The 16,307-nt window shown below is 39.4% G+C and overlaps 1 protein-coding gene across 1 annotated transcript in view; it reads right to left on the bottom strand.

Annotated features, from left to right (window-relative positions):
* snx7 (sorting nexin 7) overlaps window positions 1-16,064 on the bottom strand; it is a 55,930-nt gene extending 39,866 nt beyond the window's left edge. The window contains exon 1 of the mRNA XM_022211000.2: window positions 15,889-16,064. Within this exon, the coding sequence (XP_022066692.2) occupies window positions 15,889-15,972 (84 nt within the window). The 5' untranslated portion in view covers window positions 15,973-16,064. The remainder of the gene's footprint in view (window positions 1-15,888) is intronic.
* Between the last annotated feature and the right edge of the window lie 243 nt (window positions 16,065-16,307).

Genomic DNA, 16,307 nt, shown 5'->3' with positions numbered 1-16,307 from the left:
CGTTCTTGTAAGTGATTGACAGGTGTCATGTCCCGCCCCCGTGATTTACTGATCATTTGAGCTAGCTTCAGTCAGCCCACAGGCCTTTGACGCAGCGAGAAAAGGTTAAGCTATGGCGGGCATTAGCATGAACGAGGTGGATTATTTGCTTTCATGTCCATTTTCCTCAATGTCTTTGGAGGAAAAGCTGGAAGCTAAGAGACTGGGATCACATCGGCCGTCGATGTGAGCTTCTTTTCAAATAAGGTAGGCCCATGTTGACCTGTTAAAGGACTGTGACACCTTGTTTTTGCTGAGGTCATCTGTTGTACTGAAGGTGTGTTTTGCACTACATGTCGCCAAACAGTTGTGATAAGACAGTTGCAGCAGGATATCTGTGGGCAGTCGTTGCAGTTGGAACACGTTTTGTAGAGGTGTGTGTGTGTGTGTGTGTGTGTGTGTGTGTGTGTGTGTGTGTGTGTGTGTGTGAGTGAGTGAGTGAGAGTGTTGATGTAGAGCACTAAAAAAGTATAGTGTACCTGTAATTGATGTAACTGTGTGTATCATAGGTGATGTTGCTTTTGCAGCTGTGTTAACCACTTAATCGGTATTATGCATTTGTTAGCCCACCCAACAAATTTCACCACCAGCCGCCACTGCTCACACCTATAGGAGAAGAACTCACCTTCAACATGGAGGAGGTAGTTAGAGCTCTCAAGAGGACAAAGGAGAACACATCACCAGGTCCAGAAAACATCGCGCAGTGCAGAGCAGCTGAAAGGGATTTTTCAACTCCTATTTCAAAGATCGATGGACAGCAGCATAGTTCCTCAGCTACAGAAACACTCCACAGTGGTCCCCATCCTGAAGAACAACTCTGTTAAGGTTGTGAGCAACTTCAGGCCTGTGTCTCTCACCTCTCTTGTGATGACAACTATGGAGACAGTCATAAAGAAGCACATCATCAAGGTGACTAACCCACTGATGGACCCTCTCCAGTTCACGTACGGAGGAGGGGGCCTGATGATGTAAAAAACATTTACATCATGGAAACTGTACACAAGCATCTGTAACAACCCAGCACCACAGCAAGACTCCTCTTTGCAGACTTCTCCTCTGCATTCAATACTCGACAGTCACACATCCTGGTGGAGAAACTCTCCTCCCACTTCTGTGGCGGGACAGAGCTGGACTCTCTGGTTTCAATAGCAGAGAGAAGAACCCTGGAAAAGATTCTCTCCATCCTGGACAATACATAGCATCCTCTGCACAGGATTGTGATCAGGCAGAGGAGTGTTCAGCTCCAGGCTGCTGCCTCCGACCTGCGGCACTAACAGAAACCCTTTAGTTCCCCGGGCCATCAGACTGTACAACTCCTCACTGAGTGGTCGGGGCATAGTCATAGTCATAATCACATTAGGAGCTATGTGACTATTATTATAGAATGTCCATGCACCTTAGCTAGTTCGATACAACTTTTCTTTCCTACTACCTGTCGAAGTCACTTTAAATCACTTAATTCGCATTAATTTTTATACTTCCGTGCTTTGAAATGTGTATACACTGCATATTGAATTTTAATTTTACTTAGCACCCTATTGATATTAAAGTTAGAATAGTTTTATATACTAACTTTTACTGTTAATGTTACTAACCTTCCTTTTTGGTATTTTTTGGTTATTTTATGTTGTACATAAGCTGCTGAAAACTTAAATTTCCCTCAGGACTAATAAAGTATCTCATCTACTTGAAGCTTACAGTGGGTACGGAAAATATTCAGACCCCTTGACATTTTTCACTCTGTGTCATTGCAGCCATTTGCCAAAATCAAAAAAGTTCATTTTATTTCTCATTAATGTACACTCAGCACCCCATCTTGACAGAAAAAAACAGAAATGTAGAAATTTTTGCAAATTTATTAAAAAAGAAAAACTGAAATATCACATGGTCAGAAGTATTCAGACCCTTTGCAGCGACATTCATATTTAACTCACATGCTGTCCATTTCTTCTGATCCTTCTCGAGATGGTTCTGCTTCTTTATTGGAGTCCAGCTGTGTTTAATTAAACTGATTGGACTTGATTAGGAAAGGCACACACCTGTCTATATAAGACCTTACAGCTCACAGTGCATGTCAGAGCAAATGAGAATCATGAGGTGGAAGGAACTGCCCAAGGAGCTCAGAGACAGAATTGTGGCAAGGCACAGATCTGGACAAGGTTACAAAAGAATTTCTGCAGCACTCAAGATTCTTAAGGTGGCCTCCATAATCCTCAAATGGAAGAAGTTTGGGATGACCACAACTCTTCCTAGACCTGGCCGTCCAGCCAAACTGAGCAATGGTGGGAGAAGAGCCTTGGTGAGAGAGGTAAAGAAGAACCCAAAGATCACTGTGGCTGAGCTCCAGAGATGCAGTCGGGAGATAGGAGAAAGTTCCACAAAGTCAACTATCACTGCAGCCCTCCACCAGTCGGGGCTTTATGGCAGAGTGGCCCGACGGAAGCCTCTCCTCAGTGAAAGACACATGAAAGCCCACATAGAGTTTACCAAAGAACACATGAAGGACTCCCAGACTATGAGAAATAAGATTCTCTGGTCTGATGAGACCAAGATTGAACTTTTCGGTGTTAATTCTAAGCGGTATGTGTGGAGAAAACCAGGCACTGCTCATCACCTGCCCAATACAATCCCTACGGTGAAACATGGTGGTGGGAGCATCATGTTGTGGGGGTGTTTTTCAGTTGCAGGGACAGGACGACTGGTTGCAATTGAAGGAAGGATGAATGCGGCCAAGTACAGAGATATCCTGGAGGAAAACCTCTTCCAGAGTGCTCAGGACCTCAGACTGGGCCGAAGGTTCACCTTTCAACAGGACAATGACCCTAAGCACACAGCTAAAATAACAAAGGAGTGGCTTCAGAACAACTCTGTGACCGTTCTTGACTGGCCCAGCCAGAGCCCTGACCTAAACCCAATTGAGCATCTCTGGAGAGACCTCAAAATGTCTGTCCACCAACATTCACCATCCAACCTGACAGAAGTGGAGAGGATCTGCAAGGAAGAATGGCAGAGGATCCCCAAATCCAGGTGTGAAAAACTTGTTGCGTCATTCCCAAGAAGACTCATGGCTGTACTAGCTGAAAAGGGTGCTTCTACTCAATACTGAGCACAGGGTCTGAATACTTCTGACCATGTGATATTTCAGTTTTTCTTTTTTAATACATTTGCTAAAATTTCTACATTTCTGTCCATTTTTCTGTCAAGATGGGGTGCTGAGTTATGGAGCAATAGGAGTGCCAAATCAAAATATAAATAAATAAATAAATAAATAAATGTGGAAATATAAAGAGAAATAAATAATTAAATAAATAAATGTGGAAATATAAAGAGAAATAAATAATTAAATAAATAAATAAATGTGGAAATATAAAGAGAAATAAATAAATAAATAAATAAATGTGGAAATATAAAGAGAAATAAATAATTAAATAAATAAATGTGGAAATATAAAGAGAAATAAATAATTAAATAAATAAATAAATGTGGAAATATAAAGAGAAATAAATAAATAAATGTGGAAATATAAAGAGAAATAAATAAATAAATAAATAAATAAAAAGGAAAATTTTGTCTTTGCTTTTACCTTTTCTGTTTTTTCCTTTTATTTGTTTATTTATTTATTTCTCTTTATATTTCCACATTTATTTATTTAATTATTTATTTCTCTTTATATTTCCACATTTATTTATTTAATTATTTATTTATTTATTTCCCTTTATATTTCCTCAGTCCACCAAGAAAAGGAAAAATGCAAATCAGTTTGCTCTGGGCGGGGATTCTGAACACAGGAGTCCTGCCTGACACCAGCTCCCAAGCACGGCTGAAGTGAAGCCATGTCACCGTTGAGCTTCGGCTTATTCTGCCACTGATAAGAAAATAAACATTAATTTACCGAATTAGCAGCGTCCTTTCAGTGTCTGATGGCAGAATCAGCCGAAGTTCCACGGTGACACGGCTTCACTTCAGCCGTGGTCGGAGCTGGCGTCAGGACAGAAGCCTGTGTGCGGGTACGACTCCCCACCCTGAAAAGGAAGCCCCGCCCAGAGCAAACTGATTTGCATTTTTCTATTTCATGGTGTCAGGCATTATGAAATAACCACCAAGAAATAAAATGCAAATCAGTTTGCTTTCGCTTGGTGGACTGAGCTGTCAATCAAATGGCTCTAGGCGGGGCTTCCTCGTCGTTCCTGATCACAGGCCGCTCAGAGGGGCGTATCGTGTCTACTCTTCATATGCCTGTGATCAGGAACGACGAGGAAGCCCCGCCTAGAGCCATTTGATTGACAGCTCAGTCCACCAAGTGAAAGCAAACTGATTTGCATTTTATTTCTTGGTGGTTATTTCATAATGCCTGACACCATGAAATAGAAAAATGCAAATCAGTTTGCTCTGGGCGGGGCTTCCTTTTCAGGGTGGGGAGTCGTACCCGCACACAGGTTTCTGTCCTGACGCCTGCTCCGACCACGGCTGAAGTGAAGCCGTGTCACCGTGGAACTTCGGCTGATTCTGCCATCAGACACTGAAAGGACGCTGCTAATTCGGTAAATTAATGTTTATTTTCTTATCAGTGGCAGAATAAGCCGAAGCTCAACGGTGACATGGCTTCACTTCAGCCGTGCTTGGGAGCTGGTGTCAGGCAGGACTCCTGTGTTCAGAATCCCCGCCCAGAGCAAACTGATTTGCATTTTTCCTTTTCTTGGTGGACTGAGGAAATATAAAGGGAAATAAATAAATAAATAATTAAATAAATAAATGTGGAAATATAAAGAGAAATAAATAATTAAATAAATAAATGTGGAAATATAAAGAGAAATAAATAAATAAATAAATAAAAGGAAAAAACAGAAAAGGTAAAAGCAAAGACAAAATTTTCCTTTTTATTTATTTATTTATTTATTTCTCTTTATATTTCCACATTTATTTATTTATTTAATTATTTATTTCTCTTTATATTTCCACATTTATTTATTTAATTATTTATTTCTCTTTATATTTCCACATTTATTTATTTATTTATTTATTTCTCTTTATATTTCCACATTTATTTATTTATTTATTTCTCTTTATATTTCCACATTTATTTATTTATTTATTTATTTCTCTTTATATTTCCACATTTATTTATTTATTTAATTATTTATTTCTCTTTATATTTCCACATTTATTTATTTAATTATTTATTTCTCTTTATATTTCCACATTTATTTATTTATTTATTTATTTATATTTTGATTTGGCACTCCTATTGCTCCATACTGAGTGTACATTAATGAGAAATAAAATGAACTTTTATGATTTTGGCAAATGGCTGCAATGACACAGAGAGTGAAAAATTTCAAGGGGTCTGAATACTTTCTGTACCCACTGTATCTGGACAGATTTTTAACTCAACCAATCAAACTCACCCAAAGTGTCAAATTTTCTGAAATAATAAATTAACAATTCCAACCTGTCCAATGTATGGATACTCCTACATGCAGAGAATACTTATTTAATTCCAAAGTCCAAAATCTGTTCTCCATTGTAGATCACTTGTTGTTAGATGGCAGTCTTCTGCCAGGGGTGCATCGAGCTGAGTATCGTAACATAATAATAACAGACCAGTGCCCTGTTGGGGACATCAGACACACATAGATCCTGGATGTCTGACCCCCAACTGGTTTCAAAGAAAGGCTTCTGCAAGTATTTAGGTAATCAGATGAAGGTATTCTTTGAGAAAAATGATAAGAAGGTAGATTAAACATTTTTTCTACAGGAGACTTTCAAAGCATATGTGAAGGGTTGCCCAATCCCTCATCAAGTTTCCAAAAAAACTGTGGCATGTATTGGTTTCTCTACATTGGCTCCCTGTAAAATCCAGGAAAGAATTTAAAATTCTGGTACTGAAATACAAAAATATTAATGACCAATCTCTATCTTATATTAAAGACCTGAATTGTACAACATTAGCACTTCAACTTCAGATTGTAGGTTTACTTTTGATTCCTAGAGTATGAGGCTGTGCCTTCAGTTTATGTTATCAGGTTTAGAATGGTGGTAGACTCCCATGATGACTCCCATGGCTCCCACTGAGCACCTCTCAGACACTGAAGTTGAAGGGTTAAAAAAACACCCTTCTGAAATTCAGAGTGCAGAGAGAACGAAGAACATGTAATAGAAAGGTTTAATAGGCATTCGGAGCTTGTCAATATCCTGCCTAATCACAAAAGAAGACTGATCTCTTTAACTGCTACATTGTTAGAATACAATTTTAACAGCACTGCTTTGGTTGTTTTTCTGTCGCACTGTCAGACCGAAGCCAAATAATAGTGTATCACAGGTTAATCTGAGTGTAAGCTATCACACTTTACCATTACTCGGCTCGGTGTTAGCTCTCGGAGGCTGAACAGTTCTTAAATTGACCTCACATCAGAAACACAACATACAAGACAAATATTAATGTGATAAAAGAAAAAAAAAAGTTTTGTAACAGGTTTAATGATTTTTTTCTGTGTCTTTAAAAGGACATGGGCTCAAGTCACCTACAGTGTACATTGCCACTGCTACAGAGGCCAATGAACGAGACTATCACCAGTTAAACTAACACCAGTTACACTGCATCACTAGATATCCCAGAAACTACTACTCTATCTTAATGCTGCTCTCAATCTGCAGGTTCTCATGCTGGCCATTTCAATATAGACGCTTGGCTGTAGTGGTGGACTGGCCTACCCCCACCCTGGGTTTTCTCGCAGTCACCAAGCCTAGCAATGTTTCAGGTAGAAATCTTGCAAACATTAATTTCAAACATGGTCGGACAGTCCTTTGTTTTTGTTCTCTTTGAAAACATTTTGCAGGGATGGGTTTCTGTTTCAGATAGCCTGTACAAATGTTTAGACTGAACTACTGGATGGACTATTATTTATGTGGTCAAGGTTTTTAAAGGTTTTTCTTTTTTTGCTCCTTTGGAAATGCAGGGTTTTGTCTACATTTAGATATGTAATATGTAAACACTGGGGATATGGCAACAACATTAAAAGTTGTAAACTGACTATAAGAGACAGTGTGCATAAAATCTCACAACCACATCTGTGTGATTCATTTGTAAGCCCAGCTATCTTCGCTGTAATGCTATCACATTCAAATGATCCCGTTTATGCAAACAGCAGTGAACCATCCATGTGGTGCCTGCAGGTTTGTTTCCTCTAACAACAGCCTAGAAACTGCTGAGGTCAGCAGAGGGCCCGGAGCCCCCACAGCGATGCTTCTCTGATGGAAGCGCAGCAACACATGCTCTTTTTCTGACCTCTGCTGAAAACAACTTAAGTTTATTTAGACTAACTAACATCTATGTCTTTGCAGTGAGCTAGTTGTTATGGCAACAGGCAGAGGGAAGGAGGAAGCAGCAATGTTTACCTCTTTTTTTAGGTAGCAGAAATGTCATTGAAAAGTGTGAGACTGGAGCTGAAAGTGATCTTGCTATTTTCATATGGTTGGACACATGTTACATTTAAAGAATGCTAGACTATATTAGTCAAACATATAGCTGTATCCACAGTTAAAAATACCAGCTTTTCAGATCAGCAGATCCTGAGGTTTACGTGGACGATGACAGCAGCGGCTCAGTTGTTATAGTAGGATTATTGTATTACTATCCTGGTTGTCATTATATAGCAGACATGAGAATTACATGGAACACAGATAAATCTGGGTTTGCATCTCCCTGTGCGCATAATAAAAACGTGACTGTAACTGACTGCCACACAAGACCAACACAAAACAAGCAGTTCAAAAATGGTAAATGTGACACTCCTGTAACTGCTGGCCTGAAAGGAATGACTTGGCGTATTTCGCTAAACATGTTAGGAAACCAGATTCCTGTAACCTGTGTCTCCATGCTATCTACCATTTAAATCATTCAGCATATGTAACTCTGATAACACTGTTAGAAATATTTGTTTCACCACACAGCTGCAGCAGTGCCTGGAATAGATGTCACAGCACTCCAGCCAGCACATTCAGGTTTAACCAAACTATGAAAAGAAAATACCCAGGATTCCAAAACTGAGATATGAGGTTTTCATGCGCAAAATCAAAAATGTGATACTTCAAAACCGTGATTATTCAAGGTTAGTCATTACTATGGAGACACCATTTGGGTTAATCGGGCTTAAATGGCGGTATGACAAGTGACATGTTGCGTATGTTGAATTCAACTTTTTAAAATGATTTAATCGCCAATTGTTTAGCATAAAGTATACAACAGAAGTGAGTGCACTCCTGTGATAAACTACTAGAAAGTGAAAAAGACTCAACATTGTATCACCTTACAGTGATCTCATTACAGATGCACCTCAAAAATTCAAAATATTGTGAAAAAGCTCTTTTTTAAAAAAAAAATGTAAACATGCAAATATCCTTTATTCATTACATGTAAAGTGGACTATTAGAAGCCTTTTTGATTATTAAATTTAGTGATTATGGCTTATAGCTCATAAAAAATCCAAAATCCAGTATCTGAAAATATTAGAAGATTTCGTTTGGAGTTTGCATAAATGACTATTCAAACAGTATGAATGCGGTTTATCTCTGGGTCAAGTTCAGTACATGTAACCACAATCATGAGGTTGACTTGAAAAGACTGCTGACATCAAAGTTGTCTGCAAGATGATCATCGACACCCTCCACAAGGAGAGTGGGTTACAGAAGACTGTTGCACAAAAGGCAGAGTGCTGTACTGAAGCTGAACAGAAAAAAAGTATAGTAGGAAAAGTGCACAAGCAACAGGGATGACCACAGCCTTGAAAGGATTGTCAGGAAAAGTTGAATCAAGTATAACGGGGAGCTTCACACCAAGCAGACTGACTCTGGAAAGGGGATACAACAGTTGCATTCCTAATATCGAGCCAGAGACAGAGACAATGTCAGAAGCTCTTACTTGTGTAAAAGAGAATGCAAGGTGAACTGTTGCTCAGTGGGTCAATTTTTTCTTTCTGGATAAGGTAAATTTTGCTTTTCATTTTGAAATTACGGTTCTAGAGTCTGAAGCACAAGCGGAGAGGCAAAGAATCCACAGTGTTTGAAGTCCAGAGTGAAATCTCCACAGTCTGTGAGCCTATGAGTTTCAGTCATTATCAACAGAACTTAGTAGGTTCTTGAAGACATTTCAGCTCTCATCCAAGAGGCTTGTTCAGTCCTAAGTGACTAATGGAAAGTTGTAAAATTTATAGTCACGCCAGCTCACATGGCTAATGGCCCATTAACAACAAAGGATGCGAATCTGCCAAGTCAGGAGTGACTCAGGATGTTAATGATGGTAAAATTTTCCAAGGAGAGATCTTATAACTGCATTATAGATGTTTGATTAATGGTGTCACAGACCCCCTCCTCTGCTTAGATTGGCTGTTCATATTTTGAGAACAGAACACTGAGCTTGTCAAAGGAACTACTCAACAGGTTCAGCTATGTAGACGACATTTCGGTCAAATCAAAAGCCAAGAAGTAGAAGCCTTCATGGAGCACATCAACTCGGTGGACTGCAGCATCAAGTCATTCACATATCTGAACCAAACCTAATTCAAAGTCCACTCAGCTGGATACTAGGAGATATTGAAGTACATCATTCTTCAAGCTGCTGACAAGCTTTGTGGAGATGATGATTTCCTTTTCCATCAGGACTTAGTATCTGTCCACAGTGCCAAAACTGCTACCAAATTATTGAATTTTCTTTCAGGGATTAATAAAGTTATTGTAAATGGTTTGCTGACCATGACATTACAGTGCTCGATTGGCCAGCTGACTTGCCTGACCTGAACCCCATAGAACCCCATATGGGTTACTGTCAAGAGAAAGACGAGCTGGAGGCTGCTATCAAAGCAACCTGGGCTTCAACACCTCAGCAGTGGCACAAGCTGAACACTATAGTGACGGTGGATTCAGAAAGTTTGTTAAATCTTTTCACGTTTTTTGCACTTCATTTAGTTACACATTATTAAATTTTTGAAGAAATGTTTTTTTTTTGTCCATTTTTTTTCTTCATAATCTGCAATCTGAACAGTTGTTTTATGTTATCAGGGACTGTGCTGGCAATATTACTCAGAGATTTTGGTCCATACTGACATGAAATCATCACACATATTTGTTGGCTGCACATCCATGATGCAAATCTCCAGTTCCACCACATCCCAAAAGTGCTCTACTGGATTGAGATCTGGTGACTGTGAAGACCATTGGAGTACAGTGAACTCATTGTCATGTCCAAGAAACCAGACTGAGATGATTTGATCGTTGTGACATGGAGGATTGTCCTGCTGGAAGTAGCATCAGAAGATGGGTACACTGTGGTCATAAAGGGATGGACATGGTTAGCAACAATGCTCAGTCAGGCTGTGGGGTTTAAATGATGCTCAATTGGTACTAAGGGGCCCAAAGTGTGCCAAGAAAATGTCCCCCACATCATTACCCCACCACCAGCAGCCTTGACCCTGAACACAAGGCAGGATGGATCCATGCTTTCATGTTGTTTTTGCCAAATCCTGACTACCATCTGAATGTTGCAGCTGAAATGGAAACTCATCAGACCAGGCAACGTTTTTCCAATCTATTGTCCAGTTTTGGTGAGTCTGTGTGAATTGTAGCCTCAGTTTTGTGTTCTCAGCTGACAGGCACCCGGTGTGGTCTTCTGCTGCTGTAGCCCATCTTCTTCAAGGTTGGACGTGTTGTGGTTCAGAGATGGTATTCTGAATTCCTCGGTACGAACGAGGAATGCAGAACCATTCTCTGTAAAGTAGAAGTAAAGTAAATCAGCAGTTTCTGAAATACTCAAACCAGCCGGTTTAGCACCAACAACCATGCCACATTCAAAGTTACTTTAATCTCTTTTCTTCCCTGATGTGATGCTGAACTTCAATAAGTTGTCTTGACCACGTCTACATGCGTAAATGCATTGAGTTGTGGCTGATTAGCCACTTGTGTTAACAAGCAACTGAACAGATGTACCTAATAAAGTGGCCAGTGAGTGAGTGTATGCATCAATGGTTTTACAATCCTTTCTAGTACTTAGAAAAATCATAGCAATTCCACGGCAGTCAGCAGATGTCTTTGGTGCACATTTACTACATCTTGTATTTCCCTCTCATCTATGGGCCTAAGGAACACTGACTTTAGATTTCTCTGCCTACACTAACAGCATCACCTGTAGCAAGGAGGGACTGAGGTTTTTTTTTTAAATATGCAGACGACATGGCCCTGGTGGCACACATCACCAACACCCAGGCCCTGACTCAATACCAGCAGGAGGTTCGCACCCTGGACCAAACCTTAGCTGGAAGTTCACTGAAACTCAGCATTTTAAAGACTAAAGGACTATGCTGTGGGTCTTCAGGGAAAAGCACAGACCTGTTCCAACCCCTGAAGATCCACGGTCTGTCTGTGGCGCACATGGAGAGTTTTAATTATCTTCGGACAGAGACTGACACCTGCATGTCCTTTGGCCAACACATGGACACTGTCTACAAGAAAGCACAGCAGCATCTCCACCTGCTCAGGAAGCTCCGTTCTTTTAACATCAGCAAAGATATTTTAACCCGTTAAGGTTCAGCGGCCTGCGGGCGGGCCGTTTTGATATCTGCATAAGCATTTTTCGAAATAGAACAACACTGCCAACTCGATGATAGAAACACTATACACCGATGGAAAGCTTAGATTCTCATGAATCCGCCGGTATAAACCACTTTCAGATGTGATTACCAGAGCAGGTAATATAAACACATTTGTCCGACAAACAACGATTATCCATCCATCCGTTCTCTGTACACGGCTTTAATGTACACAGTGCGACTCATATTTGCGGGTTCATTATTACACACAGATGAAAATATTCCACAAAAAACGGCCATAATCCAACCTTGGACATCCAGACAAAACAAGCCAGTAACATATTTTGTCCAAAACATGTCTTGAAGTCGGTATATAATCCACGAATAGGTCCTTTTCAAGGAAATGCACCTCGCGATGCGCGTCCAATATTCCCTGTATTTCTCGTCATATCTTTATTTGCAAATAAAATATTAGCGATTTTTTGTACTGAAAATGGGTGGAATTGACTGTACCTTATACTACCCCTCATTTATAAATCCCTCATTGAATCCATCCTCACCTAGAACATCTCAACCTGGTTCAACTTCCTCACCATCAAACACAAAACAAAACTTTCCCGAATAATAAATCAGGCCAGTAAAATCACTCGAAGTGCCCAACCCTCTGCGTGACCTGTATGGACGCTCAGTGATGAGGAAAGCCGCCCTCATCACTGAGGACCTCACATCTCCTCCATCACTCCTTCATGCTGCTGACATCAGGCAGACGCTACAGAACCCCACTGGCCAGGAAAAACATCTACCAAAAATCTTTCATCCCCTCTACAATACAATACAATACAATAGCTACTCTTACTAAACTCAAAATAGACTCCAGTGGGTTTTTAGGTATTTTATTTTTATTTATTGTACTGTGTTTTTAATGTGTGAGAGTGCTTTCAATGTTTGAGTGTGTTTTTTTTTTAAACTTTGTCTTTCAGCCGTGACAAAAGACAGATTTCTCTTTTTATTTGGAACAGACAATAAAGTTAGCTATACTATTCTATTTATTCCATCCACAGAACTATGATCTTCGTCATTGCAGTCCCTGGATCTTTTATTTCATCGGCTAGTTTTGATCCAACATTAACATATACAACCATCTCTGTTTCACTTTGCATATATTTGTATTTGATTTCCGATCTATTTACCTTTTTCACAATTATAACTGCAAACTGTAAATACTGGGAGGTGGTCACGGATATCATTTATCAGTAATCCTCCCCATGTCATGTCATTTTCCATATTATTACTGAATATGTTGTCAATTTATATCGCACAATGTGTCGTTACTCTACTTGGCCTGACGATCAGTGGATGTGAACTCATCAGTCTTTTTGTGCTTGTTTGGACTCAACAGACCGATATTAAATACCTCACATATTGAAAGTGGAAACATTGCCCTAGTTGCAGGTCACATGCACTCCACATATGGAGCAGTTTTTTTGAATCACCTGTCTGTATTTGGCTCCAAACAAAACAAAAAACAGCACAACATGCAATATTCCTTTTATCCAATACTGGCTTCCATCGAGCCCCATTACCATCACTATGCTTGGCTGGTCATCCTTGGTGGGTCCATAGTCTCCTCTCGGATTGAAGCCATATTTGCTCAGCTTCTCTGTAATGCCAGCCAACCAACTCTATGAAAAGTGCTAGAGGTTTCAAACGAGTTCATTTCACAATTATTGAAGCCACTGCACTGCACAGGCCTTATACATACACAGGTGCATGCCTTTCTAAACTTTGTCCAATCCATTCAGTTTTCAACACATCTTCTCAAATCAGATAACAACTTATAGAAGACAGCTTAAACCTGACCATAATCTTGAATTCCACAGCAAACAGTCATTGCAAGAGTCTCTGACACACAATGCAAAATTATACAAAAATGTAACATGTGGATCGTCTCTGAAGTCTATTTAATACCCAGGCCACAGTTAAAGTTGATGCAGTACTGGACTGCACACTACTGAGAAGTTTTCCTAATTTTCTGTCCTGCATGAGTTGGGCAGAAGTGAATTTCCCAGAATTTCATTGTCCAAGTTTCAGTGGGGTTTCCCCCCTCAGATACTCTACAGCATCTTTTCTCCTTGGCCATTTAAAATGGTTGCTCTCCCAATAACTATGATGTTAGTAGTACCTGTATTAGTCTATGTGCATGAGGTAATAAGAAACCTGTAAAATGGTAAAATAAGAAACCATAAGGCATCAGCAAGTGATTTCTTATTTGTCATCTTCATTTGTTTTTCGGCAGAACTCTATACAACAACAGCCTGATAAAATTCACAATATTCAGTTGTGGTTTTTGGTTCTGATGCCACCCTGAAATTTTCAGTGGCCCCATTCAGCTTTTACAGTGGAACATTGTAAAACTGGAGGGCTCTCTGTACAGTGGTGGGAAAAGACACCCCATACATTTGTGACATATTGCATCATGAATCACTCTTAGGTCTTCAAGTGCAATTTCCTTTAGTACAATCACAGCCATAATACTAAACAAATCCTAAAAAAAAACACCATTAAAAACTTAAAATTGGTTGGTTCCATAAGAATAAGAAATTTTTAATATTGAGTCATTTTGGAAGAATTTAGTTTTGTTAGTTTTTCTAGTAAACAATAGATTTAAAAAAAAACATCATCTGTATTTGTTTATGTCTGTCTAATGCAGCCACACTTTGTGAAACACAAAAAAATTTTTTCGACAAATAAGTCATGATAATTGAGATTGTGTAAAATTTTAAGGGTGTCCGAAAACTTTTTTCCACCACTGTATGTAGGCTGACACTAATTATGGCTGTGGCTTGTACATAACCCACATATTTAATTACTTTTCAAATTGACATTTGAAATTAATTTGCTTGAAAACAGCAGATAAACCTCGGCAAACAGTTAAGATCGGAGTCTGTGTTGATTATTACATCAGCAGGACTGAAATAGACAAACCTATAGACCAGAGGTGTCAAACTCATTTCAGTTCAAGGGCCACATTCAGTCCAATTTGATCTTAAGTGGGCCAGACCAGTTAAATTACAGAATATTAATCCATACAACTTTTCCTTTGTTTTTGGGCAAAAAAAAAGTATATTCTTCAAATGTTCACAATTAATGAACAAAATATTATGAACAACCTAAACCTTCTTCAGAAAAACTAATTTAATTTCAGCAATAATATGCCTCAGTTTATCATTTCTACAGTACAACGTACAGATCACAGAGTGTCTACAAAGGCACAAACCATTTAATCATGATCAAAACAACAACAGTCGGACAAGAACAGACAAAAAAACAACACAAAACCCCAAAATATTACAAAAATTAGACACAAAATGACAACGACGAGACACAGAACAAAAAATGAAACAATACGAAAGAAAGCAGAAAAAAGAAAAAATTTGGCAAAAAAGTTACAAAGCGACAAAAAAAATGGACAAACAACAACAATTAGATAAAAAAAAATACACAAACGACACAAGCGAGACAAAAAAACACAAAACGATACACAAAACAATGAATAAAGGGAGACACAAAATGAGAAAAATAAGATAGAAAAAGAAGCGTGACAAAAAGGAAACAAAAGGACAAAAACATGAGACAAATGACAAAACACAACAACAAGACAAAATATTACAAAAATGAGACACAAAATGACAGAAGAACAATGAACAATATAATATTATACTTTATGGTGAAAACAACTTGTTCAGAAATTATTTTAAATTTATAACTTTACAAATTTGCAATTTGCATTTAATGTCTTCTCTGGAATTTTTACTCTACAAAACTGTCCCAGGGGCCGGACTGGACCCGGTGGACGGCCAGTTTAGGCCCGCGGGCCGCATGTTTGACTCCACTGACTGTGTTAGTTCAAAGTTAAGTTTTAAAGCCAAGAAAACAAATCTTAAAATATTCAAAAGCTGACCGGGCTCTTGCGTTTCTGTCTCACACCAGATGTGTGTCAGAAAGCTCCAGGATGATCTGGTCCAAAGGCCAGCTCATCAGCTGATCAGGACATTTGCTTCCTTGTTTGCAAACGTGAAGCACTGACTGGCATTAGATTCACACCAACCTCAAACCACACGGAGCCTAAAGCTTACTCCTGGACATGAAGAATGAGTGGAACTTAAAGCGGATCTATCAGTGCGAGGGTCAATCCACGTAGTATGAAACCCAATGCAAATGTTCCCAGCTGAGAGTGGAAGCTTTCGGCTGCTCCCGGTCAGTGTGACGGTACCTTAGTGAAAACCTCTAGGTCCTCGTCCTCGTCCAGGTCCAACATGTGTCCTGACAAATCCGCAGCGACCGTCTGTCCGCTCATCGCACTTTCTAACTTTCTAAATGAACTGAGCTCATCAGACAGACCTGAGGAAAACTTGTAGCTCAACTTCAGGGCAACAGAGACACCGACACACACCGAGGACTGCACCGCCTCCAGCACATTTCAAAATAAAAGCAGTGCGTCTGCAGGCACCGCGACAAGAAGCACTGATTCCTGTGAGACTGTGGTCCCATATAGTATTTCATTCTCATGTGCACTGCGTCTCGTATATTTCAGTATCGTCTTATCTTATTTTTGGAAGTCTGAATTGCACAATACGTTTGTTCAAAATGTTTGAAGATGCCAGAAGCCATCCATATGACATCAAGCTGTGT

The sequence above is a fragment of the Acanthochromis polyacanthus genome, chromosome 20 (genome assembly GCF_021347895.1).
Source record: "Acanthochromis polyacanthus isolate Apoly-LR-REF ecotype Palm Island chromosome 20, KAUST_Apoly_ChrSc, whole genome shotgun sequence".
Classification (NCBI taxonomy): domain Eukaryota; kingdom Metazoa; phylum Chordata; class Actinopteri; family Pomacentridae; genus Acanthochromis; species Acanthochromis polyacanthus.
This window is presented reverse-complemented; position numbering and strand designations above follow the sequence as displayed.